Below are 25,804 nucleotides of genomic sequence, written 5' to 3' on the forward strand. Positions count from 1 at the left end.
CTGAGAGCTGCAAGAAAAAGAGGACGGGGTGATCATGGGGTGCCCTGGGCCCCAACCCCACCTGGGACCTGAAATGCCCACTGGACCCCTGAGCCCCCACCAGACACTGATTTCTACTGGACTCCCAGGCCCCTGCACCCCTAAATACCCCTGAGGAGCCCCAGAACACCTGAGCCACCCAGGTACTCCAACCCCCTCCCCAGGACCCCTGAACTGCCTTGGGACCCTGATTCTTCACACAGCCCCTGAGCACCCCTCAAGCCCCCAAAAACCCCAAGAATGGAATGCAGGGAAGCCTCCAAACAGCTCCAGGATCCCTGGAGAGCTCTCAACATCCCTGCACAACTCTCCAACACCTCCCTAAAAGCCCCAGGAGATCCCAGAGTCACCCCAATATTCCTCAAGGCCCTTCCTGGGACAGCCCAGGACCCTCCAAAATGTCCCCAAACCTGTGAGCACCCCAAGCAAAGGTCACTGGGGGCTCAGCTTCCTCCAGGTCAGGGGCTTTGGGTGATGCCCCAAGTGCCCCCCCAGTGTGTGGGGCTTCTCCCCAGTTCCTGTAGGACCTCGGGCCCCCCATTGTCACCCACCATGGCGGTGCCAGCAGTGACAGCCCCCAATGACAGCCAGGAACAGGAGCAGGAACAGGAGGGTCCTGCCGACATTCACAGCCACTGCTGGGGACAGAGGGGACACATTGGGGTCACCTGGAACCCTGGAGGTCCTGAACACCCCGGTGACCCTGTGTGACCCCACCTGTGCCCCAGGGTGAGCCAGGTGTCACCTCCAGGGCCAGCTCAGGGCTGAGTGCCCGGAACACGCGGTGCCCGTCCTGTCCCAGCTGGTTGGTGGCCACGCACTGGTAGGTGCCCGAATGTCCCACATCGAAGTCCCTGAGCTCCAGGAGGGGACCCTGGGCCACTTCCTGCCCATTGTGCAGCCAGGTGAAGCTGACAGGGGCTGAGCCCACCTGCACTGAGCAGCGCAGGGTCACGTTGTCACCTGCATGCACCCGGTGTGACAGGGGACCAGGGGTGATGGTGGCATTGGCCAAGGGCACTGGGGGGACAGAGACAGGGCTGGCACCGGGCGAGGTGGGATGGGGGTGCCATGGGGGGGTCACCCCCAGCCCGAGGGTCCCGCTCACCCAGGACGGTGACATTCATGGGGTCACTCTCGGCCACGCTGTCCCCGTCACTGACCCGGCACCGGTACTGGCCACTGTCATTGTCCCCAGCACGGTGCAGCTCCAGGCAGGGGCCGGTGCCCAGCAGTGCCCCCGAGCCCTCCTGGTGCCAGGAGAAGGACAGGGGACCTGTCCCCATGGCCACCGTGCAGCTCAGCACCAGGCTGTCCCCCAGTGCCACCTGTCCCCTGGGGGCTGTGCTGACAGGGACACCCCCAAGAGCAGGACCCCTATGGGGGGACACAGGAGGGTTTGGGGACCCAGGGGAGGTGGGGGACACAGGAGGGGAAAGAAGGGGATTGGAGGGGAGCAGAGAGGATCCCAGTGAGCAGAAGGGGACCCTGGGAGGCACATTGGGACCTGGGGACAATGGCGAGACCCCGTGGAAAGGGGGAGAGACCCAGGCAGGGATGGGGAACCAGACGAGAGACTGAGGAGCCTCAGGGAATGATTTGGGGTTTAGAGATGGACGGGAGGACCCAGGGAAGGGACCGGAGACCAGAGGGTGGAGCAGGGCCCTTGGAAGGGGTGGGGAATCCAGGGAGGGCTGAGGAGGACAAAGAGAGGAATGAGGGATCTGCAGGGGGAACTGGGCAGTCATGGGGGAAACCAAGAGGGACTTGGGAATTTGGGGTGACCCAGAGATGAGTAAAGGGAGGGATGAAGGATTCAGGCAGTGCTGGGGAAACCCTCAGAGGATGTCGGGCTTCCCTGTCCCCATCCTTGCACTCACTGTGCACTGTCACTGTCACCCTGTTCGACATGCTCCACAGTGACACCACCCGGCCCGCGCAGTGGTAGAGGCCACTGCGGTGCAGCTGCAGAGGGGACAGGGACAACTCGGTCCTATCATGGAGCCCCTCCAGTTTCCACCCCTCGGGTAGAAGGACACCAAGGTGACCGTGCTGTTCCAGAGCCCCGGCAGTGCAGGGTCACCGTGTCCCCCTCCAGCAGGGCCCCGAGCTGGCACCTGCAGCACCAGCCAGCCTGAGGGACAGAGGGGTCCTGTCACACCCGATGGCACCAGGACTCCCCATTCGGGAGACACCCAGGCACAGCAGGGGTCCTCATTTCCCACATGGTTTCCCCGACACTAGGATGCTCTGGGATGTCCCCAGAGCAGGGCACAGGCTCAGGTCACACAGCAGGTGACCCATGGAGCGGAGCCCACCCAGAGCCCTCGAGGTCCCTGCAGGTGCCAGGCTGGGGACACCCAGACACCCCTCACCATTTAAGACTGTTACGGGGGGGACTGAGCCCGGTGCCAGGTCTGCCACACTCATAGGTGCCAACTCTCAGTGACACTGAAGTTGTTGCATTGCTCCTGTCCCCAGTGCTGCCCGTCCTTGTACCAGGTGGTGGCACCAGCGGTCCCCGAGCCCTGGCAGGTCAGGGTCACCCAGTCCCACAGCACCGCCGGCCTCCAGGGGGGCTCCACCAGGAGCTGGGTGGTCTGGGCACCTGTGGGTGACAGGGGACACCAGCCTGCCAGGGCCAGTGTGGGGCTGGGGACAGCGGGGTGGGGCCATGGCATCCCCGAGGACTCACCAGCGAGGCCAAGGGTCTGGGCTGGAAGGGAGAAGGGACAGGGCTGGGTGTGGGTGGCACCATGGGGACAGCAGCACGAGGGCATGGGGTTTAGGGGCTGTTCCCAAACAGTCTCTGTGGGGGCACTGGTGTGGCACAGAGGTCTCGAGGACAGGGACACAGCAGCCAACCCCTGCTCAGGCATGGGGCCCCTGTGCTGGCACAGGTCACCCCTGCCAGCCCCACAGACACATCCCCATGGCCCTGTGCCCATGGTCTCATTCCAGTGGCACCTGTCCCCATGGCTCAAACACATGGTGCTTGTCCCCTTGTCCCTGTCCCTGCATCCCTGTGTCCCTGTCCCCACAGCTGCCCATGCCCCAAGGTTCCTTCTGCCACATCCTTGTCCCCGCATCTTCATCCCCCTGTCCCTGTCCCCACATCCCGGTTCCCCTGTTCCTGTCCCCAAAGCTACCCCACAGCTCTGGTCACACTGCCTCATACCCTGCTGGCATTGGGGACATCAGGGGACCCCACAGCCCCCCTGTGCCCCCTCCCCATCCCCGGGGTGTCAGGCCCGTGCCCGGGGCACTCACCCCACAGGAGCAGCGCCACCTTCCTGGCCATCCTGGTGTCCCCAGCCATGTGCACTGGCTGTCACTCACTGCCGGGGGTGGCTGTCCCCCGGGTGGTGGCTCTTTGGCCAAAGGGGAAGGAAGCGAGGTCAGGTCTCATCCCCATGTGTAGGTGGCACCTGGTGGGGGCAGGGTGGCCACAAGCTGGGGACAGGCTGTGGGCAGGGTGGGGACAGGACGGGGACAAGGCTTGGTGGGACACAGTGGGACATGGGGCTCCCAGGAGTGTGGGGGGCTCAGGGGGTTTGGGGATGTGGGGATGGGTGTGCAGGAGAATGGGGGGTGTCTCAGGGATGGGGTCCCTGGGAATGGGGGTGCTGAGGAGGGGGAGTCACTGGGAATGTGGGTCCCCAGGGCTGAGGGGACTCAGGGATGGGAGTGCCAGAGGAACGTGGGCTCCAGGGCTTTGGGGTCATGGGATTGGGATGCTGGGGGAATGGGGGATCCCATGGGAACGGGGGTTCCAGAGAGAATCAAGGTGCCAGGGGAAGGAGGATTTCAGGGATGGAATGAACAGGAGAGGGTTCCTTGGGAATCTGGGGGTCCTGGGCCATGGAGATCCTGGGGAATGTGAGTACTGGGATACGGGTTCCAGAGAGGGGGAGACATAAGAAATGGGGTACCCATGATTTGATTTCCAGGGGAATGGAGGTCCATGGGATGGGCAATTGCTGGATGGGCCCATAGGTCTCAGCTCCTTCCCTGGGATCCTCAGTTTTTGGGTCACCCAGAGCCCAGCACAGCCCCCACAAGGTGCCGGCGGCCTGGGCGTCACCCAAAACAGATTCGAGAGGCTCTGGGTCTGTGGAGCTGCTGCAGAGGTGAGAATTATGCTGGTAGAAAAAGGCCTGGCCTGTGGTTTGCTCAGCCCTGCAGAAGCACAAAGCCCAAAGGGAGCCCAAGCAGTGGCTCTGCGAGGCCTTTGATGGTTTTCAGAGCAGGGCTGGCTGGAAACTGCCCCTGCAGAGGCGGGCACCTGTGAGGGAACCAGTCCGGAAATGCAGCAATTGTTCATTTGTTCCTCTTTGTAAGGGACAGAGAGAACCACAAAACTACTGCACAACCCACAACATTCTGCTCAACAACCTGACCCGGACCATCCTTCTTGAACAAAACCTGCAGCCTTCTGGAACCTCCTAGAAAGAATGGGTTTGGGTTTGGAATGCGTCCACCAGATAAGAGGGAAAGCTGTGGGAATACCGAGCAGGGGCTCTGCCCGCGGCCATGGTGGGGCTGTCGGGAGTGACCCTGTCTGGATTCCAGGTGTCCCCAAAGCTGCTCCATCCCTGCCCTCCTCACCTGTGTGAAAGGCTGAGGGTTGGCAGGAATTGTGGCACAAAGCCACCAGAGGTGCTGCTGTGGACCCGAGACGTGCCCGTGGTCAGGGCCTGCCTTCCTTCCATTCGGGATCATAGAGAGCGGTCGCGGGTGTTGTGCAGGGCGTGTGCCTGGCCCCGGGACACTGCTACGCTGCCACTGGGCACTAGGATCCAACCTGCTGCCTTGGCGGCTTCTGCCCGCTGCCGCTGGTGGTGCCGGGACCGATTGGTGGCCGTGAGTTTGCAAAAGGAGCGATTTGCCCTCCTCCCTCCCGGCCGAGGCCGCCATGGCCCCTGAGGGGATGGAGCTGGAGCGGGGCGGCCCCTGCTGGCCGGGAGTGCTCCCTGCAGCGCCCCCTGCTGGCCGCGGTTATAACTGCCACAAAAACCAACAGCGCTGAGCGGGAGGGAAAGTTCTGGGTTTGTGTTGTTGCTTCTGTCTGCTTTATAAATTTCCTAGTAAAGAGCTGGTATTCCTTTTCCTACACTTTTGCCTGGAAGCCCTATCATTTTTGAAATTAAAAAGATTTTTAGACATGGGTCTTCCTTCCATTCCAGGAACATTCTCACTTTCCTTGGTAGATATTTCTCATTTAAATGAGTTGCCAGCTGCTGCCTTCCAGTGTGCATGGGACAGACACCCCAAGAGAAGACACGGTCAGGGACTTGGCCATCTCATGCTTTGTCTTTAAGCCAGTTGGGCCAGCAAGGGCCCTCTCCCCAGCTGGCACTCCTGGTCACCTGGCCACTCAGGAGCTGGCTTTGCCAGAGCATCCCACTGTCCCCAGTGTGCCATGGCTGACAGACGGATGGACAGACGGGCCCTGTCTCACCACAAGCAAGGCCTGACCCACCCCTACCACACACAGCTGTTCCAAAATATCTCCAGACATCAAACTTTTCCTGTCTCTGACATCCCACCCTGTGCCATCGCCTGATCCCGACTGCCCTGGAAAAGGGGGAGGCTTTGGAACCCCCACAGGGCCTTTCTGACATCCTCGTGTGGGGAACACAGGCAGAGGAGGTGTTTGGGACAGGGGAGAAGAGAATCCAGAGCCTCCTGAAGGCCACTTTGGCCATCAGAGCAAGGAAGGTCCAGGGCCCTGCAAGATTCCTGTGGTGTAAGAAACCTGCTGGGGGAAATATCTGGGCTTTGTTCCTTATTGGGGGCTTTCCCTGGAAATTGTTCCTCTGTGATCCTTTGGACTCTGAACCTTGTTGCTGTTGCTGTTGGTTTTATTCTCTCTCATTGCTGTTTCAGGAAATTGTTCATCTTTTGGCTCTTTTGGGATCTTTGTGCCCCCACGGGGAGGGATGGGGGCAGTTTTTAGTGGCAGCACAGACACGAGTGGGTGCCCATGGGTGGGGACCCCCAGTGCTCCCAGTTCCCCCCAGTGTCACAGCACATTCCCGTAGATGTCACCGGGTTCCCGCAGTCGCCCCTGGGGTCCCCGCAGCTCCGCGTTGGTCACCTGGGGATGCTGGAGGGTGGTGGCACGGGGGGACGCTGCGAGAGACACGGGCTGTGGGATCTGGGTGGGGTGACACTGGTGGGTGACGTGTCCCTCTGCGTGTGTCCCCCCCGTACTCACCCCCTGCCCTCTTGGTGACCACGACGTGGGTGTACAGCACCTCCCCCTCCTCTGGGGGGGCCGGGGGATCTGGGGGGGCCCTGAGGCAATAAAGGGGATGTGGAGGAGGGAATGGAGAGCTGTGGGGCGGGGGTTAAAGGGGACTCATGTTGGGAGCCCTTCACCAACCTTTCCTGGTGCTTCCTGGCAGCTGCAGTGGAAAGAGGGGAGATGTGACTGTGGGATCGCAGGGCCCTGAACCCTCCCAGGATTCCTGACCCCCCACGGGACGCTCAATTTACAACAGAACCCTCAAGCATCCCTGAAGCCTCCCAGAATTCAGGAACCTCCCCAGTGTCCCAGCCAACTCAGCCTCAAGAACCCAAAGCCCAGCAGGGACAGAGACCTCCTAACTGCCCCAAGGGCCTCTGAGAGAACCCCCAGCATCCCTGCAGGACCCTCCAGCACCTCCCCAAACCCTAAAGGACCCCCAGACAATGCCCCAGTTTTGGGGCTGTGGGTGCTGCCCAATCATTGTCCAACACTGGGGGCCTCTACAGCTCCCTGGGACGCCTGTGCCCCCATTGTCACCCACCCACACGGTGCCACCAGTTCCAGGCCACAATGACACCCACGAGCAGGAGCAGGAACAAAAGGGCCCACAGACCCCTGCGGCCACTGCAAGAAACAGAGGGGGACACATCAGGGTCACCCATCACCCCAGGGGTCCTGCACTCCCTGGTGACCCTGTGGGACCCCACCTTTGTTGCAGTGTCCCCTGTGGTGTCACCTCCAGGGCCAGCTCAGGGCTGAGTGCACGGAACACGCGGTGCCCGTCCTGTCCCAGCTGGTTGGTGGCCACGCACTGGTAGGTGCCCACATGTCCCACATTGAGGTCCCTGAGCTCCAGCAGGGGACCCTGGGCCACCTCCTGCCCGTTGTGCAGCCAGGTGAAGGTGACAGGGGCTGAGCCCACCTGCACTGAGCAGTGCAGGGTCACAGAGTCACCTGCATGCACCCAGTGTGACAGGGGACCAGGGGTGATGGTGGCATTGGCCACGGGCACTGTGGGGACACAGACAGGGCTGACAAATGGCAGGGTGGGATGGGAGTGCTCTGGGTGCGGTCACCCCCAGCCCGAGGGTCCCACTCACCCAGGACGGTGACATTCATGGGGTCACTCTTGGCCACGCTGTCCCCGTCGCTGACCCGGCACCGGTACTGGCTGCTGTCATTGTCCCCAATGTGGCTCAGCTCCAGGCAGGGGCTGGTGCCCAGCGGTGCCGCCGAGCTCTTCTGGTGCCAGGAGAAGGACAGGGGACCTGTCCCCGTGGCCACCACGCAGCTCAGCACCAGGCTGTCCCTGAGTGCCACCTGTCCCCTGGGGGGCTGTGCTGACAGGGACACCCCGGAGGGCAGGACCCCTGCGGGAGGGGAGGACAGCAAGGGACAGAGCGGGACCCGGGGGGGGGGTAGGGGAGGGGCAGGGAGACCCCAGTGAGGGAGAGGGGGCGCAGAGATTGGTGGGGCTTGGAAAGGGACCCCAAGGGACACCTGGGAGGGTGGGGGATGACACCAGGGTGGGTATGGGAAGCCAGGGAGGGAATGATGTGACCTGGGGAATGTGTGGTGACTACAGAGAGGGATGGGGGGATGCAGGGAGGGGTGAGGGGACTCAGAGAGGGATGGGGAGACACAAGCCAGGAATGTGGGGACCTGGGGGGGGACCCCGGGCAGGGATGGCAGGACACGGAAAATGTGTAGGGGTAGGATGGGGTAGCCCTCTAGGGGTGGGGGACCCTGAGAGGGACCTGAGAAGGGAGCAGGGGAGCAAGGGTAGGATCTGGGAAAGGTTGGGGCCACAGGGCAGGTGTCTGGAAGGACTGGGCATCCCCTGAAGGCCCGGGAGAGCTGAGGAGGCTGTGGGGGCTCCCCGTGCCCGTCCCCACACTCACTGCGCACCGTGACACGGAGCCGGGTGCTGCTCTTTTGCACAGCACCCCCCTCGGAGTGCAGCTGGCAGCTGTAATTCCCCGAGTGGGAGACCCCCACGGCGGGCACCAGCAGCTGCAGGGACCCCTGTGGGCCCCCCACCACCTGCCCGTCCCGGTAGAACACGTGCAGGAGGGGGGCTCGGGCCGCAGGGGGCTGGGGGTGCTGAGGCAGCTGAGAGTCAGGGGGGACCCCTCAGAGTGCTCGGGGGGACCCTCCAGCCCTGGCACTGAGAAAAGCTCTGGGAAGGAGAGGGGAGGGGGATTTGTGAGCCCGAGTCCCTGGGGAGGGGCTGTGGGAGTGTCAGGGTGGCAGCTGTTGGGTGCTCACCGTGCCCTGTCACTGTCACTTGTGCTGAATTTCATGACCTCCCTGACCACCAGGATTTCACCAGACCCTGCAGCTGTAGCGACCGCTGTGGTTCAGCTGCAGAGGGGACAGGGACAGCTCGGTGCCATCATGGAGCCCCCCCGGACCCTTCTCCTCACGGTAGAAGGGCACCGAGGTGACCGTGCTGTTCCACCAGCCCTGGCAGCGCAGTGTCACCGTGTCCCCCTCCAGCAGCGCCTGTGCCAGCACCTGCAGCACCAGCGGGCCTGGGGGACAGAGGGGTCCTGTTACACCCGATGGCACCGGGACCCCATCTGGGTTGCACCCAGTGCACCAGGGGTCCCCAATTCCCACATGGTTTCCCCAACACTAGGATACTCTGGGATGTCCCCAGAGCAGGGGACAGGCTCTGGTTACACCAGGAGGTGACCCATGGAGTGGAGCCCACTGAGAGCCCTGGGGGTCCCCTGGGTGCCAGGCTGGGGACACCCAAACTCCCCTCACTGTCTGAGACACTCACAGGGGGACCAGAGACTGATGCCAGGTCTGTCACACGTGTAGGTGCCACTCTCGGTGACAGTGAGGTGTTCAGGTCCCTCCTGCTCCCAGCGCTGCCCGTCCTTGTACCAGGTGGTGGCACCGGGGGTCCCCGAGCCCTGGCAGGTCAGTGTCACCCAGGTCCCACAGCACCGCCGGCCTCCAGGGGGGCTCCACCAGGAGCTGGGTGGTCTGGGCACCTGCGGGTGACAGGGGACACCAGCCTGCCAGGGCCAGTGTGGGGCTGGGGACAGCGGGGTGGGGCCATGGCATCCCCTGAGGACTCACCAGCGAGGCCGAGGGTCTGGGCTGGAGGAGAAGGGACAGGGCTGGGTGGGGGTCATGTGGACACTGTGGACACCCCATGTTTGCACACGTCAGCTCCACCAGCCCTACAGCACCTGTCCCCACAGCCATAAATCCATGGCCCTGTGCCCATCATCCCATTCCAATGGCACCTGTTCTCCCAGGCCCATTCCCATGCAACATGGCCCTTGTCCCTGTCCCTGCATCCCTGTTCCCCTGTCCCTGTCCCCACAGCTACCCAAGCCCCAAGGCTCCTTCTCCCACATCCTTGTTCCCACAACTCCATCCCCTGTTCCTGTCCCCACATCCCAGTTCCCCTGTTCCTGTCCCCAAAGCCACCCCACAACTCTGGTCACACTGGGCTCCATGCCCTGCTCTGGCTCTGCTGGCATTGGGGACCTCAGGGGACCCCACAGCCCCCTCTGCCCCCTCCCCTCCCCATCCCCGGGGTGTCAGGCCCGTGCCCGGGGCACTCACCCCACAGGAGCAGCGCCACCTTCCCGGCCATCCCGGTGTCCCCAGCCATGTGCACTGGCTGTCACTCGCTGCTGTGGCCACCGCTCCTCTGGCTGGCGGCTCTTTGGATGAAGGGGAAGGAAGCGAGGTCACGTCCGTCCCCATGTGTAGGTGGCCCTTGGTGGGGGCAGGGTGGGGACGCTGTGGGACATGGGGGGGATGCTGGGACATGGTGGGGACATGGTGTTGCCAGAATCTCAGTCTAAGGCTGTGTAGGGAGCCAGGGATGGGTGTCCAGGGGAATGGGGTGCCCAGGGATGGGGTCCCAGGGAAATGGGGGTCCGAAGGGCTGGGTGGACTCAGACTTGGGAATGAGGGTCCCAGAACAACGTGGCCCCCAGGGATTTGTGATCATGGGATGGGGGCCATGGCATGCGAGTGCCAGGGGAAAGGGGGTCCCTGTGAGAATGGGAGCCCTGGGGAAATCAAGGTCCCCAAGGGAATGGGTGTCCCAGGGACTGGAATTACTGGGATGGGGTTCCTTGGGGTTGGAGATCCTGGGGAATTGCAGTCCAGGGATGGGGGTGTCAGGGAAGGGGGGACAGAAGGAAATTGGGTCCCAAGGTTGGGGTCCCAGGGGAATGGGGGTGCCCGGGATGGGCGGTGGCTGGGGGGGCCTGGGGGTCACAGCTCCTTCCCTGGATGGCTCAGATTTTGGTGTGACCCAGGGCCCTGCAAAATCACCCCTGGGGTGCTCATTTCCTGGCCAGGCATTGCATGGGGGTCCTGGGTAGCTCAGCCTCTGTGTCCTCCCCTGCCCCTGACTTTTTCCTCTCTTTATTTCTCTTTTTTGCTTATTGTCCTTACTTTTTGCCATGTCCCCTCACCCCCGGTTCCTGGCTCAGCAATCCTGGGAGCACCTGAGATGGGAAGGGGTTGGGGGGACCCAGGGGAGGGGGTAAATGGGGAGCAGGGGGTGCAGGGAAGGGTGGGGAGGCTGTGGGGGATGGAGGTGTTGGGCTGTGCCCCCTCAACACTTTCACTTTCCTTTTCCTGGACAAGAAGGAAGAGGCCGTTTGTGCTGAGAGTGAGATAGGAACGGGGGGGTTCTGTCCTGAGGGGGCACATCCAGAGGCTCCTGTCCTGGGGGGATCCTGTCCCAGGGGGTGACACATCCTGGCATGGGGGGTCCTGTTCCAGGTGTGGCAGTTCCAGAAGTGTCCCTGCACATTCCTGGCCGGGTGCCTGTCCCAGGGGTGGCACATCCTGGGGACCCCTGTCAATGCAAGGCTGGGGCCCAGCCATGGCCCAGCCCCACTGCACAGGGATGGCCATTGCCCAGCCCTGCTCTGCCCAGCCCCAGGTGGCAGCCAGGCCCTGAGGGTCCCCCCTGCCCCCTTGGCTTTGATTCTGGCAGCTTTAGAGCTGCTGCAGAGGTGAGAATTCTGTGGGTGGAAAAAGGCCCTGCCTGTGGTTTGCTCAGCCCTGCAAGAGGCACAAACCCCAAAGGGAGCCCAAGCAGTGGCTCTGTGAGGGCCTTTGATGGTTTTCAGAGCAGGGCTGGCTGGAACCCCCCCTAGAGGGGCAGCTTTGGGGGAACGAGTCTGGAAATGCAGCAATTGATCATTTTGTCCCTCTTGGCAAGGGACTGAGGGAGCCCCAGAACTACTGCGAAGACAACGACACTCTGCTCAACAAGCTGTAATAGACCTTCATTCTTGAACAAAACCTGTGGCCTTCTGAAACCTCATGGAAAGAATGTTTGGCCTCAGGCTGTGGTGTGGAGAGCTTTGTGGATAATTGGCTAGCTGAGGAAGGCCACTTCGATGTGATACCGTTGGATAAGGATAGGGGAAACAAGCTGGGGATTATGCAACCAGTGTCCAATCACTGACAAAGGTCATAGGTGACCTTCGCTGAAACAGGAAGATGGGGGAGAAAATCGCTTGCCAGAAAATGAAGATAGCCTAGGTAGAGAAGCTAGAAGAATGTAAACATAGAAGCCACATAATCATTAGAGCATAGAAGTGGTGTGGTTGATCTAAGTGTGCTTTAACCAATAATGAGCTCAGCTTTTGCAATATGTATAAGCTTCATTAACACCAATATAAATATGTGTGAGCTATCAATAAACTTTGGGATTTGCTATTCAGGCATATTGTGTGAGGCAATTCCTCGCCGATCACGACAAATGGTGACTCCGCGACGTGATAGCCGGTAGCCACGGTCAGTCGGTGTAAGGAGTTCGGGTCCTACCGCAGCCGAGGACGGCGAAAGCACCGCTGAAAAAGGGAAAGTGCCGCGCCCGGGACCTCATCGGAGACCCCGGCCGATACGTGCTGCCAGAGCCTAGAAGGGCTGCAAGAAGCGCGCTGTTATCTTTAACATGGATAGAGAAAGGCAAGCAGCATATGATTTATTTACTAGCTCTTTACAAAAGCATAAGGTTAAGGGTATAGATTTGCAGAAAGAGCTTCGTGGGTTGTTAGCTCATGGGTATGCACAGAGACTTTTTCGCAATCCTCACACAGTGCATGAGTTGTCCGAGTGGCGTATATTTGGGGATAAGTTGTGGCAAGCAGTCATAGATGATGATAAAACTGCAAGAAAGTTGGGAAAGTTGTGGCGAGTCGTGCATGATGAATTGTTGAAATATCAGGCGGAGGAAAGAGCTGCTCAGCAGGCTAGTGCAGCCCATGAAAAAAACAGGAATTACGGAGACTGGTTTGGTTCCCTGTTACCCCCTGTTACGTCCACAGTCAATCTGCTGCCGGCATCGCCTTCTGCTTTAAACAGCAGTTCCCCACCGACACTGGCGCCTGCTTTAAGCCACGCTGCCCCGCCGACATCGGCGCCTGCTTTAAGCAACACAGCCCCGCTGACTTCGGTTCCTGCTTTAAGTAGCACTTCCCCGCTGACTTCGGTTCCTGCTTTACACGGCAGTCCCCTGCCGGCACCGGCACCTACTTTAAGCGGCGGCTCCCCGCCAACATTAGCTCCTGCTCTAAACAGCAGGTCCCCGCCGCTATCAGCTCCTGCTTCAGGCAGCAGTTTCCCCCCCGCGTGTACTCCAACAATGCCGTCCGCACCGCCTGCCCCGGTGTCAAACCCTACACCTCCTCCGCCTAGTAATGCGCCCATCCCCGGGTCAGTGAGTGACCTAGCACGGGCCGTTGCACAGCAGCGAAGGGAGGCATGGGCGGCGGTAGCGAAAGAATTCATGGACATGGGGGATGACGGAGCGATATCAGCTGCTGTGGAAATTGCCTGTCCAGTGGTTTATTCTCCCCTGGCGGGGGGAGGGTTTCAAGCTACAATAACTGCTTTGGATTGGAAATTGTTATCACAGTTACGATCCACGGTTAGTCAATTTGGAGTAACCAGTGAACCCACAAAACAAATGCTGGATTACATCTGGGGCACTCAGGTTTTGCTGCCGGCAGATTGCAGGGCAGTAGTACGGCTCATTTTTACTCAGCATCAACAGCTTCTGTTCAACGCACATTGGCATGCGATCTGTCAGCAATGTGTCGCAATAGTACGGCAACCAGGCGACCCGTTATATGGGGTAACCCTGGAGGAATTAATGGGGTTCGGGCCTTTTCTTTGAATGGAAGTGCAGGCATTAATTGGTCCTGAAAAGTGCAGGGAGGCTATGCGGTTGGCACGTTTAGCTATCGACAGAATTAAGGATCTGGGAGGAATTCCTTCTTACATGGGAATAAAGCAAGATAGAGATGAGTCATTTGGAGCTTTTATAGATAGGGTAGCCAACGCTATTGAACGGGCAGGAGTCCCTGAATTCATGAAAGGGACCTTGCTAAAGCAGTGCGCCCTCCAAAACAGCAATCAGCCTACCAAGAATGTGTTAAATACCCTGGGAGCTAATTGGTCTATAGAGGAGGCTTTAGAACGGTTAGCAAATGTTCCAGTGGGATCACAAGCAATGCTAGTAAATGCTATTAAAGAGCTAGGAGTCGGGTTACAGAAGCAGGCAGAGTCTTCGCAGAATCAGATGCTGGCAGCCCTCGCCCCGCTCCAAGCAGCAGCAATAAATGCTCCACGAGCTCCATCTACTGGCCGACTCAAATGCTACCGGTGTGGAGGTATGGGGCACACGCGACGGGCTTGTCCCGCAATCAGTGTTTGGTGTCATAATTGCCGCCTGGATACCCACAACACCGGAGCCTGCAGACGCCGCTCGGGAAACGGCAGAGCCAGCGCGCCCACCAGCCGCCGTGCCCGGACACAAGTAGCAGCTGTCACCGCTTCAGCTCAACCTGCCTCCAGCCCGGCACCGCCGGGAGCCTCGGATTGGACCTGGCAGCCGCAGCCACAGTAACCCTGATGACCACCCACCCAGAAAAGGTTCCAACTGGAGTAAAGGGACCACTCATTATTGATGGATTACCTATGGGAGCTTTGCTTTTAGGTCGTTCCTCGGCTACAATGATGGGATTATTTGTTTTATCTGGAATAATAGACGCTGACTATACAGGGGAGATTTCTATTATGGTGCATACTCTTTTTCCACCTATGCGAATCGAAAAAGGACAAAGGATAGCTCAACTGATTCCTTTGCAACAGTTGGCTAAAACTGTACCCCCTCGTCAAGCACAGTTGAGAGGAGAGCATGGATTTGGATCCACTGGGGGCCTTACTCTTTTAACAATGAACCTGAATGAACGACCAAAGCGCACTGTAATTTTGGATTATCGGGGTGAGAAGCAAACCTTGGTAGGATTATTAGATACTGGCGCGGACTCCAGCATTGTGAGTCCAGATTTTTGGCCCCACAACTGGCCATTGCAGTCAACCACAATGCCAGTAACTGGAGTTGGAGGCCTGACACTTGCAAGAAACACACCCACGCTATCTGTGACTATTGATGACAAAACTGTGTGGAGTGTTTTATCAGTTGTACCTTTGCCTCCTACTGTGCAGTGCCTTATTGGTCGGGACATTTTGGCTCAGATGGGTGTAGTACTGACAAATGAACACCTTTTGGGCTAAAGGCCATTGCATGGACTTTCCCAATCCCATTAACCTGGACCACGGACGTTCTGGTAGGGGTTAAGCATTGGCCATTAAAAAGGGAGAGTCTCGAACAGGTTCACAAGCTGGTATATGAACAATATAAACAAGGACATTTACAGTTGTCAACAAGCCCATGGAATACCCCCATCTTTGTTATTAAGAAGAAGTCGGGAAAGTATTGCTTAATACATGATTTGCGGGCTGTAAATGAACAAATGGAGCCTATGGGAGCCTTACAACCAGGATTACCTAACCCGGCGATGTTGCCTAGGGACTGGCCACTTTTGATTATTGATCTGAAGGACTGCTTCTTTACTATTGCTCTTCATCCTCGAGACACTCGGAGATTTGCGTTCACTCTGCCAGCTCTAAACAGGAGAGAGCCGGACAAGAGATTTGAATGGGTTTCTTCACCCCAGGGCATGCGGAACAGCGCCACCTTGTGTCAACTTTATGTCGATGCAGCTTTACAACCCTTACGGCATGCCTGGCCTGAAACAATCATTTACCATTACACGGATGATATTTTATTTGCGCAGCCACAACCTTTTACAGGTCAACAAATTCAGGCACTATATGATGCTTTGAAGCTTTATGGACTGACTGTAGCTTCTGAGAAAATTCAATTATCTGCACCTTGGAAATATCTGGGGTGGGACACTTACTGATCAAATTGTTACCCCTCAGAAATTGCAATTGAACATTAAATTACATACATTGCATGATGTTCAGAAATTGCTGGGTGACCTACAGTGGCTATGCCCCATTGTTGGTATCCCTAATGAACTCTTAGATGAGCTTCGACCTTTGTTAAAGGGAACTGATCGGCACAGTCTGTTCGTATAACCCCTGAACAGGTTGAGACACTGCAGCAGATATTGGACTGTGTCACACAAGGCAGTGTTCGGAGACGTGATCTTAATCTTCCTATACAGCTGACAGTTTGGTGTGGACCAAAATTTTTACTGGGTGCACTTACTCAGCATAATAGAAAAACGGGGGAGATATGGGCCTTGGAATGGATATCTCCTCCACTTCAACAACATAAAACCCTTCTTCAGAAAATTGAAATTTTAGCTGATTTGCTCAAAAAGGGTCGTGAATGGGCGGTACAGATTACGGGAAAGGAACCTGATCAGATACAGATTCCAATGAAGAAAGATACATTGACCTGGTACCTGACAAACAGTATGGAGTTACAAGAGGCCCTGTTGGGAGCCGGTAGTGTGACTGCCACTGATGATATTCCCAATGTACCATTGAATTGGATAGGACAGTGGGGTTGGATTCAATGCCCCAAAAGATCACTAAAGCCCTTGTCGGATGCTATAACTGCTTACACAGATGCAGGAAGAAAATCCAAAACTGCTGCAGTGACTTGGCAAGAAGAGGGACAATGGCATCATCATATACTCCAAGCTACTGAGGTGGACACTTTGCAAACGATGGAGCTATTGGCTGTTGTATGGGCCATGATGCATTTCTCTGGACCTCTCAACATTGTAACAGATTCTTTGTATGTTGCAGGAGTGTGTGAGCGAATAGAGGATGCCTCTATAAAAGAGGTTCAGAACAGGAGGTTACATGAGCTGTTTATGCAGCTGCAGAGAGCAATTAAGCTAAGAAAGCATTCCTTTTGTGTTATCCATATCAGAAGTCACAAATGGGATATTGGTCTGGGAGAGGGTAACATGCGAGCAGATAAATTAGTCTCAATCACACAAGCAACTCCAATTCCCAGGCAGACTATGGCCAGAGAGGCACATTGCATGTTCCACCAGAATGCAAAAGGCCTTTATAAAGAATTTCAGATATCTATGGAGGAGGCACGGGCAATAGTCAAAGCCTGTCCTATATGTAGTCATCACAATGGAGGCTGTGGCTTAGGTCTGGGAGTTAACCCAAGAGGGCTGAGCACAAATGAGACCTGGCAGATGGATGTCACACATGTGGCAGAGTTTGGGAGGTTGAAGTACGTGCATGTTACCATAGACACTTACAGTCATTTTATATGGGCCACAGCACAGACTGGTGAGAAAGCAGGGCAGATAGAGAGACATCTCAGCAGTTGTTTTGCAGTAATGGGAGTGCCACAGTGCATCAAAACAGATAATGGGCCTGCTTACTGTAGCAAAAGAATAAAGCAATTCATTGCAAATGTGGGGAATAGAACACATGACAGGCATCCCTAATTCTCCTACAGGGCAAGCGATTGTGGAGAGAGCAAATGGTACCTTGAAAAGGTATTTGAGTAAATATATGGATACCAGAGAGCCACAAGAAAGATTGTTAAAGTGTTTGTTTGTTTTGAACCACTTGTGTGTTTTTGGGGAAAATAAGGTTCCTGCTGTGATTCGTCACTACGTACAAGAAACAGGTGGTGTAAAGAAAGATGTATGGGTGAGATACAGAGATCCTAAAACAGGACAATGGCAAGGTCCTGCTAAGGTGTTATATTGGAGCTGCGGATATCTTTGTGTTATCGCTTTATTAGTTTTTGCTTCTTTTGTGGACAGTGTAGACCATCAGGCATGGGCCCCACCTCAGCCCAAGACTAACATATGGGTCACCCTGGCAAACTTGACTAAACAGGAGACTATTTGCCTGTCATTATCTTCTCCTGGCAATCCATTCACAACCTGTTTGGTTGGATTACCAGCAGATCCCTGGCCGTGCCCTCCACATGTACCAACTTGTAAGGTCAGCAATGCTAGGACGAGTGTGGATAATTGGGATCAGTGGATTTCCCACTTTCCTATAGCACCACAGGAAGCCCAAGAGTTGGAGTTGTTAGGGTCAGTGATGGCAGATGCATGTATTCATTTTAACCATAGAAGCCTGCTGTCAGTCAAGAACCATTCTAATGTTGTAACTTCCAGCATGGCTGTCTACCGAAATGCATCGGCCTGGTGCAATTATACAACAAAGAGAGTGTCAGTCTCATCAAATGACCCTATTCAATTGCCAGCAGGATACTTCCTGATATGTGGAGACCGTGCTTGGGCCAGCATCCCATCAATGCTGCACGGGGGACCATGTACACTTGGACGGCTGTCTCTACTTACATCCAACATGTCCATGATACTGAACATGAGCCATCGCCATCATAGAAGCAAACGAATGGCTCATGCATTTGCAGCCGACTGCCGGGATGATGTGAAGTTTTGGTCCCCAGCGGCCATAGTTGCAGCATCTTTTTTAGCCCCAGGGGTATCAGCAGCACGTGCTCATGCTATTTTAATAGGTTAGGGTGTTGGCTTGCTAAACAAACAAATGCAACTTCTTTAGCGATTTCTAGTCTTTTGCTTGATGTTGATTCTATTCGCCATGCGACAATTCAAAATAGAGCTGCAATTGATTTTCTCTTACTTGCACAAGGCCATGGCTGTGATGAATTTGAGGGCATGTGTTGCTTGAATCTTTCTGATCATGCACAGTCTGTTCACTCACAGCTCTCTGAGTTACGGAGGTTAACTGGGAACTTACAGGTAGAATCAGGCCTTGGTATTGATGGGTGGCTCAAATCTTTAAGCTTAGGATCATGGTTACGCTCTATTGTTAAGGTTGGCATTGTAGTAGCTATTGTAGCTTTGTTGTTAGTATTAATTTTGCCATGTTTTTGTATATGCTTACAGAATATGGTGCGAAAGATGATAACCACCGCATTTAACCAAACCATGCTTGTTCAACAGAAAAACGAGGGAAATGTAGAGAGCTTTTTGGATAATTGGTTAGCTGAGAAAGGCCACTTCGATGTGATACCGTTGGATAAGGATAGGGGAAACAAGCTGGGGATTATGCAACCAGTGTCCAATCACTGACAAAGGTCATAGTGACCTTCGCTGAAACGGAAGATGGGGGAGGAAATCGCTTGCCAGAAAATGAAGATAGCCTAGGTAGAGAAGCTAGAAGAATGTAAACATAGAAGCCAAATAATCATTAGAGCATAGAAGTAGGTGTGGTTGATCTAAGTGTGCTTTAACCAATAATGAGCTCAGCTTTTGCAATATGTATAAGCTTCATTAACACCAATATAAATATGTGTGAGCTTTCAATAAACTTTGGGATTTGCTATTCACGCATATTGTGTGAGGCATTTCTTCCGCCGTTCACGACACTTCATCCCTCCCTTTACTCCTCCCTGGGTCACCCCAAATTTCCCAAGTCCCTCTTGGTTTCCCCCATGACTGCCCAGTTCCCCCTGCAGATCCCTCATCCCTCTCTTTGTCAATGTGGTAGTTTGACAGGAAATGTGTTTTTTGGGATGCTGTGTTTTGGGCCAATGGATATTCAGGCTTTAGTATTGGCATTTAACCTGGCCATTTAGGACATGGACACGCCTCTGAGAACACGGGGTTAAAAGCAGAGCTCTCCCCTGGGAGGTACTTTTGGGTTTCCAATGGGAAAGAGTTCGGGTCTCTCCCCCGGCCCAGCTGCTGGCTGGGCAGGGGGAGGGGAAAGCCATGTGGCCGGGAGAGGTAGGCCTGAGCCCGGGGGTGGAAGGGTGGAAGAGAGAGAGAGAGACACCGGGAGCCATCGGGCAGCCCCCCCTGAGAGACACAGAGAAGGAGAGAGAGAGAGAGAGCTGCTGTCTGGGACTGTAACCTTGAAGCTTGATAAACATGGGCCTGCGCCGGCAGCAGAGCTGGGAAGGAGAATAAGGGGGGGGGGGGTGCAGCCGGCTGCTTGTAGGAGCTTTTAACCCCTTTTCAGAGAATGACAACTTTACAGAACATGGACCTCTCCTAGAAGATAGAGTAGAAGATGAGGAAGGAAATGTGCAAGTGTGAGAGAGGTCTGGGAGAGTGAGAGATAGTGGAAGAATAGAGAAGAATCCTAGTGGGAAGAGATGATGGAGTGGCTTTTGCTGGACTCTTTTTGTACAGCCATGGACAACCATGGACAGCCATGGACAGAACGATGTTCCTTGTGACACAGAGACTGCATCTAGGGGGAGGCAATGGCCACAGAACCAAGAGGGTTCAGTGTTGGTGCCCCTCGGCCCCAGGGGGTGAAAAAATATGGGGGGGGACAGGTGTCCCAAAGGAGAGATTTTGGGGAGAGGTGTCCCAAAGGAGAGACTGTGCCTTTTTTTTTGATCGGGACAGTGCATCCTTAAAAAGACAGCCCTAGAAGCAGCTCTGGTCCGTGTTCAGTGGTGAGAGCACTGGACATGAAAGGAAGAGGTCACGACGGCAGATGTTCTCCGGGCGGTGCCACGAGTGACACGGAAACACACGAGGCTTCAGCTGTGTTTCCAGGGGAAGCCCATGGTACAAGAAGGACTCCTCTCCTCTTGATGAACTGAGGATTGATTGTTTGAAGGGCAGTGCTGGACCGAGAGTTGGTGATTTGAGGAATACATGCATTGTATTGGAAATTTGGTGGGGGGAGGAGGAAATGTATTTGTAAGGTTTTCATTTTCCCTGTGTGTGTTCCTTTTATCTATAGTTGTAGAGTAGTTAATAAAGTTCTGGGGTTTTTTTCCTTCCTAAGTAGGAGCCTGCTTTGCTTATTCCTGGTCACATCTCACAGCAGAAACCAGGGAGAAGGTATCTTCATGGGGGCACTGGCATTGTGCCAGTGTCAAACCATGACAGTCCTCCCCAGCCCTCCCTGGATTCCCCACCCCTTCCAAGGTCCCTGCTCCACCCTCAGGTCTCTGTGCCTTCCCTGGGTCCTCCTGCCCATCTCTAAACCCCAAATCATTCCCTGAGGCTCCTCAGTCTCTTGTCTCGTTCCCCATCCCTGCCTGGGTCTCTCCCCGTTTCCACGGGGTCTCGCCATTGTCCCCAGGTCCCAACGTGCCTCCCAGGGTCCCCTTCTGCTCACTGGGATCCTCTCTGCTCCCCTCCAATCCCCTTCTTTCCCCTCCCGTCTTCCCTACCTCCCCTGGGTCCCCAATCCCTCCTGTGTCCCCCCACAGGGGTCCCGCTCTTGGGGGTGTCCCTGTCAGCACAGCCCCCCGGGGGACAGGTGGCACTCGGGGATAGCCTGGTGCTGAGCTGCACGGTGACTGTGGGGACAGGTCCCATGTCCTTCTCCTGGCACGAGCAGGACTCATGATCACCTCTGGGCTCCTGCCCCCTGCCTGGAGCTGCACCACACTGGGGACAATGACAGCAGCCAGTACCGGTGCTGGGTCAGTGATGGGGACAGAGAGGCCGAGAGTGACCCCATGAATGTCACTGTCCTCGGTGAGCGGGACCCTCTGGGCTGGGGATGACCCCAACCTGCAGCACCCCCATCCCACCTTTCTTTGTGCCAGCCCTGTCTCTGTCCCCCCAGTGCCCGTGGCCAATGCCACCATCACCCCTGGTCCCCTGTCACACCAGGTGCATGCAGGTGACCCCGTGACCCTGCGCTGCTCTGTGCAGGTGGGCTCAGCCCCTGCCACCTTCACCTGGCTGCACAACTGGCAGGAGGTGGCCCAGGGTCCCCTCCTGGAGCTCAGGGACTTCGATGTGGGACATTCGGGCACCTACCAGTGCGTGGCCACCAACCAGCTGGGACAGGACGGGCACCGCGTGTTCCAGGCACTAAGCCCTGAGCTGGCCCTGGAGGTGACACCCTGGGTCTCAGGGCGGGTCACACGGGGTCACCAGGGTTTTCAGGACCCCCGGGGTTCCAGGTGACCCCGATGTGTCCCCTCTGTCCCCAGCAGTGGCTGTGAATGTCGGCAGGACCCTCCTGTTCCTGCTCCTGCTCCTGGCTGTCATCGGGGGCTGTCCCTGGTGGCACCACCGGGGTGGGTGACAATGGGGGGGGATGGGGGTCCTGGAGTGAGGGGAAGCCCCAGAGTGGTGGCAGAGATTGGCAGCACCCAGGGCCCCTGAGCTGGGGGACACTGAGCCTGCAGTGACCGCGGCTGGGGGTCCTGGGGGATGTGGGGGCAATTTGGAGGGTCTTGGTTGGGCTCCAGGGTCATTGCTGGGTGGGCTTTGTGGCACATTGGGGTGGCACTGGGAACTCCTGAAGGATTTGGGGAGCTCCTGGATGTCTGTGCAGGGATGTTGGGGGATCTTTCTGGCGTCCTGGGGGAGTTTGGGGGTGCCCCTCCCTGCCAGGCTTGGGGTTCTGGGGGCTCAGAGCGTTGCGGACACTGAGGGGGTTGGGGGCCCTGTGGTGGTGCAGAAGTTCCAGAGGATTCAGGGATGCTCAGAGTGTCTGGGGAGAATCAGGGATCTGGTGGGAATCAGGGCTGCAGTGGGGATTTGGGGGTCCCGTGGGTGGTTGGAGCTGCAAGGTCCCAGGAAGGTTCAGGGGTCCCGGTGTCCCCTCAGTCACCCCCTCCCCTTTCCCTTGCAGAACCCAGGAAGCTCCAGGACAGGTGAGTCGGGGCTTGGGCTGGGACTCCCCTTTTCCCTTCCCCAGACTACTGAGATCCCCCCTTATCCCCACAGGATCCCCCACTGGAGGAGAGGGCTGTGCTCAACACCCACATCATGGGCACCGAGTGGGCAGTGGGAGAATTCGTGGGGGACAGGGACACGTCACCCACGGGTGTCACCCCCCCTCACCCAGGTCCCCACAACCGAGTCACTCTCACAGCCCCCACGGGTGTCCCCTAGCCCTGCCCCACCTCGGGATCCACAAGTGACCAATGCGGAGCTGTCGGGACCCCACGAGGGACAGTGGGACCCCTGTGACTACGAGAGCGTGCTGTGACACTGGGGACACTGGGGGCACTGGGGGCACTGGGGGCACTGGGGGTTCCTGCCCCAGGGCACTCCCCGTGTGTTCCCCGCCCTGGATCCTGTGCCCCCATACTCAGGGGTTGCCCACAAGTGGGGGGCTCCCATGTGGGGCTGTCCAGAGCTCCTCGTTCCAGTGCTCCCAGTGCTCCCAGTACCCCCAGGGGCTCCCCATTCCCTCCCACAGAGCCAGGGGGCACAGGATCCCTTGTCCCTCTTATTGGACCCAAAATGCAGCTTTGTGATTAAACTGGGAGAAATGGTTTTTGTTTGTTCAGCTCTGCCTGACGAGCTCAGGATTGAGGAGGGTCCCAGTCAGGTTGTTGAGCAGATCCTTGTGGGATTTGCAGGATTTTTGGGGCTCCCTCAGTCCATTGGGGACAGGAACAAAATGATCAATTGGGGCATTTCCAAACTGGTTCCCTCACCCTGCCCCGCAGTGGGGAAGGAGCTGCCGCTCCCTGTTTGTCCCCTCTTGGTGACACCGACCAAGGGCTCGGGCACCTGTGGCGGTGCCGCCCCGTTACCTCGGGCACCGATCCGGCAGCTGCCGAGCCCCTTGGGCCCACCCCAGCTCAGCCCATCCCCGCCCGGTGCCCAAAGCCCGCACCCGGCGCTCCCCGAGCGGTGTCTGAACCCCGGAGCTGCTGCGGAGCCCCGGCCGGGGGCACCGGGAGGGCGGAGGGGACCGGGGACCCCGGCGAGGAGCCCCCGGCGCTGCGGGAGCGGAGTCCCGGCCTCGGGTCACTCTCGCCGGTCGCGGCTGCCATCGCACTGCGAGAGCCGGGACTGTCCCGGGCTGCGGGGACCGACGGTGTCGCTGTGTCCCGAGGGGGGATTTTGGGGTCTCACCCCGTCCTTTCCGGGACCCCCCGATCCCCCATCCCCCCGCGCCTCCGGGGCTGTTGGGGACGTTGGGGACAGCGCCGCTCGCGCCGGGGGCCGTTGGGGACATCTCGCGACAGCCGCTGCCGCTGCCCACGGCCGGGCCTGGCGACAATCGCGACATCCGCATCCGCCAATGGCGACACGCGACAGCCGCCCCTGCCGGGATCCGCCTCCCTCCATGCCGGGGACATCCCGGGGTCCCGGGTCCCCCAAAACCCTCCTGGGGACACCTCGGGACCCCCTGACACCCCCGGTCCCTCCCAGGCTCGGCGGAGGCTCCGCAGAAGCTCCGGGGCTCGGAGCCCGCCCGGGGAGCGCCGGGTGCGGGGTCGGGCACCGAGGGGGCACCGGGAGGGGAACCGGGCAGGGCTGGGGAGGGGGGATCTGGGCACCGGAGGGATTTTGGGAGGATCTGGGGAGATTTTAGGGTGATTTGGGGGATATGGAGGGCATTTTGAGGTGATTTGGGATTATTTTGGCTGCCATTTGGGGGATTAGGAGGGGTTTTGGGGTGACTTTAAGGGATTTTGTGGGTGATTCAGAGGTGATTTTGGGGAAGTCTGGTGAGATTTGGGGTGATTTTAGGCAGATTTTGGAGAGTTTGGGGTGATTTGGGGGATTTAGAGGATATTTGGATATTTTGTGCAGAATTTGGAGGATGTTGGGGTGATTTGGAGGATTTTGGCGCAACTTGGGTTGTAGGGATTTTGAGGAGTTTGGGGGTGGTTTTGGGTTGATTTTGGTGGATTTTCAGGGGATTTTTATGGTATTTTGGGGGCGATTTTTATGAAAGTTTTTCGTGGGATTTTGGGAGAATTTGGGGGGGATTTTGGGGTCTCATCCCATCCTTTCCCACAGCCCGAGGGCTGCTCCAGCCCCATCGTGCTGCTCCATGATGTCACCAATGTCACCACCGCCCCCAGAGAACTGCCCTCACTCTGGGACAAACCCAAAAGTATCCGAGTCATCATCAGGGACCTGATCCAGGAGCTCATGTGAGGCTCCCAAAATCCAACATTTTCCCCCCAACATCTGCTATTTCCCCCCTCCCCCGCCAAAATCTGGGATTTTTTGCCCCAAAATTTGTGATTCTTTCACTGAAAATTCAGGATTTTTTCACTGAAAATTCAGGATATTTTGCCCCAAAATTTAGGAATTTTTTGCCCAAAATTCAGGATTTTTTCATTGAAAAGTCAGGGGTTTTTTCCTCCAAAATTCAGGATATTAAAAAAAAAAAAGGATTTTTTTTGCTGAAAATCTGGTGGTTTTTCCCCCCAAAATCTGGGATATTTTCCCCCTGGCACTGATCTTGGCCCATGTCCCCCAGAATTCCCAGGGATCGACCCCTGGCCTCGCTCATCATTGGCACCGATGAATTCCAGCGGATCCAGGAGGAGGCTCAGCCTCCGCGGCAGCTCGCGGATCGGCTGCGGATCCTCAAATCCCACCAGGACACGGCTTTTGAGGGCATCTCCTGATTCCCTGAGCCCCAATTTCCCAATCCCAAATTTCCTGATCCCCCTTTTCCTGATCCCAAATTTCCCAATCCCACTTTTCCTGATCCTGATTTTCCCGATCCCGCTATTCCTGGTCCCGAATTTCCTGAGCCCGATTTTCCCTATCCCAAATTTCCCAATCTCGATCTTCCCAATCCCAAATTTTCTGATCCTGCTTTTCCCGACCCCACTTTCCCTGATTGCACCTTTTCTGATCCCAACTTTCTCCAGTCCCGATTTTCCCAATCCCACTTTTCCTGATCCTGATTTTCTGGATCCCGTTGTTCCTGATCCTGATTTTACCGATCCAGGGAATGCCCCGGGATGTCCCTGGGAATGTTGCCAGGAATGGCTCTGGGAATGTCCCCAGGAATGCCTCGGGATGTCCCAGGGATGTCCCCAAAATGTCCGCAGGCTGTCCCGGGGACATCCCTGGGAATGACCCCCAGGAAGACGCCGGGAATGCCCTGGGCTGTCCCTGCGATGTCCCCGGGCTGTATTAACATTGTTTGTGATTCTCTTTATGGTACAGGAATCATTGAGAGAATTCAGCACTCATTCCTGAAGGAAGTCTCTAACAAAGTTCTTTTTCTGTTATTACCCTCTCTGTACAACTTTTCACTTCCCAGGTCTCAGCAATACAACCTTCTGCACTTTGGATCACACACCCCTCTGCCTGGACCTGCACTGGAAGGTGATGTGAAGGCGGATGGCCTCGCCATGACAGTCACTATACCACAAAAGTTAGGGCAGGCCAAACTTTCTCATGATTTCTACCATCAAAATGCCCGAGCACTGGGAAAACAATTCCATCTGACTTTGCCACAAGC

At 56.9% G+C, this 25,804-nt stretch overlaps 2 protein-coding genes across 2 annotated transcripts; both read right to left on the bottom strand.

The window, feature by feature from the left end:
- Positions 1-582: 582 nt before the first annotated feature.
- Positions 583-3,340, bottom strand: LOC129046965 (low affinity immunoglobulin gamma Fc region receptor II-a-like). The gene is given in 12 exon segments (XM_054517592.1): positions 583-677; positions 757-1,059; positions 1,148-1,375; positions 1,378-1,416; positions 1,920-2,066; positions 2,069-2,099; positions 2,102-2,143; positions 2,145-2,173; positions 2,425-2,476; positions 2,478-2,647; positions 2,735-2,755; positions 3,310-3,340. Coding segments are annotated over 12 exon segments (1,188 nt in total).
- A 2,724-nt stretch (positions 3,341-6,064) lies between these two features.
- On the bottom strand, positions 6,065-12,708 carry LOC118695918 (Fc receptor-like protein 2). The gene is given in 14 exon segments (XM_054517593.1): positions 6,065-6,174; positions 6,260-6,310; positions 6,834-6,907; positions 6,958-7,303; positions 7,393-7,662; positions 8,194-8,373; positions 8,376-8,511; positions 8,627-8,826; positions 9,065-9,089; positions 9,091-9,234; positions 9,236-9,297; positions 9,386-9,406; positions 9,900-9,981; positions 12,667-12,708. Coding segments are annotated over 14 exon segments (1,743 nt in total).
- Between the last annotated feature and the right edge of the window lie 13,096 nt (positions 12,709-25,804).

Source organism: Molothrus ater, chromosome 29 (genome assembly GCF_012460135.2).
Source record: "Molothrus ater isolate BHLD 08-10-18 breed brown headed cowbird chromosome 29, BPBGC_Mater_1.1, whole genome shotgun sequence".
Classification (NCBI taxonomy): domain Eukaryota; kingdom Metazoa; phylum Chordata; class Aves; order Passeriformes; family Icteridae; genus Molothrus; species Molothrus ater.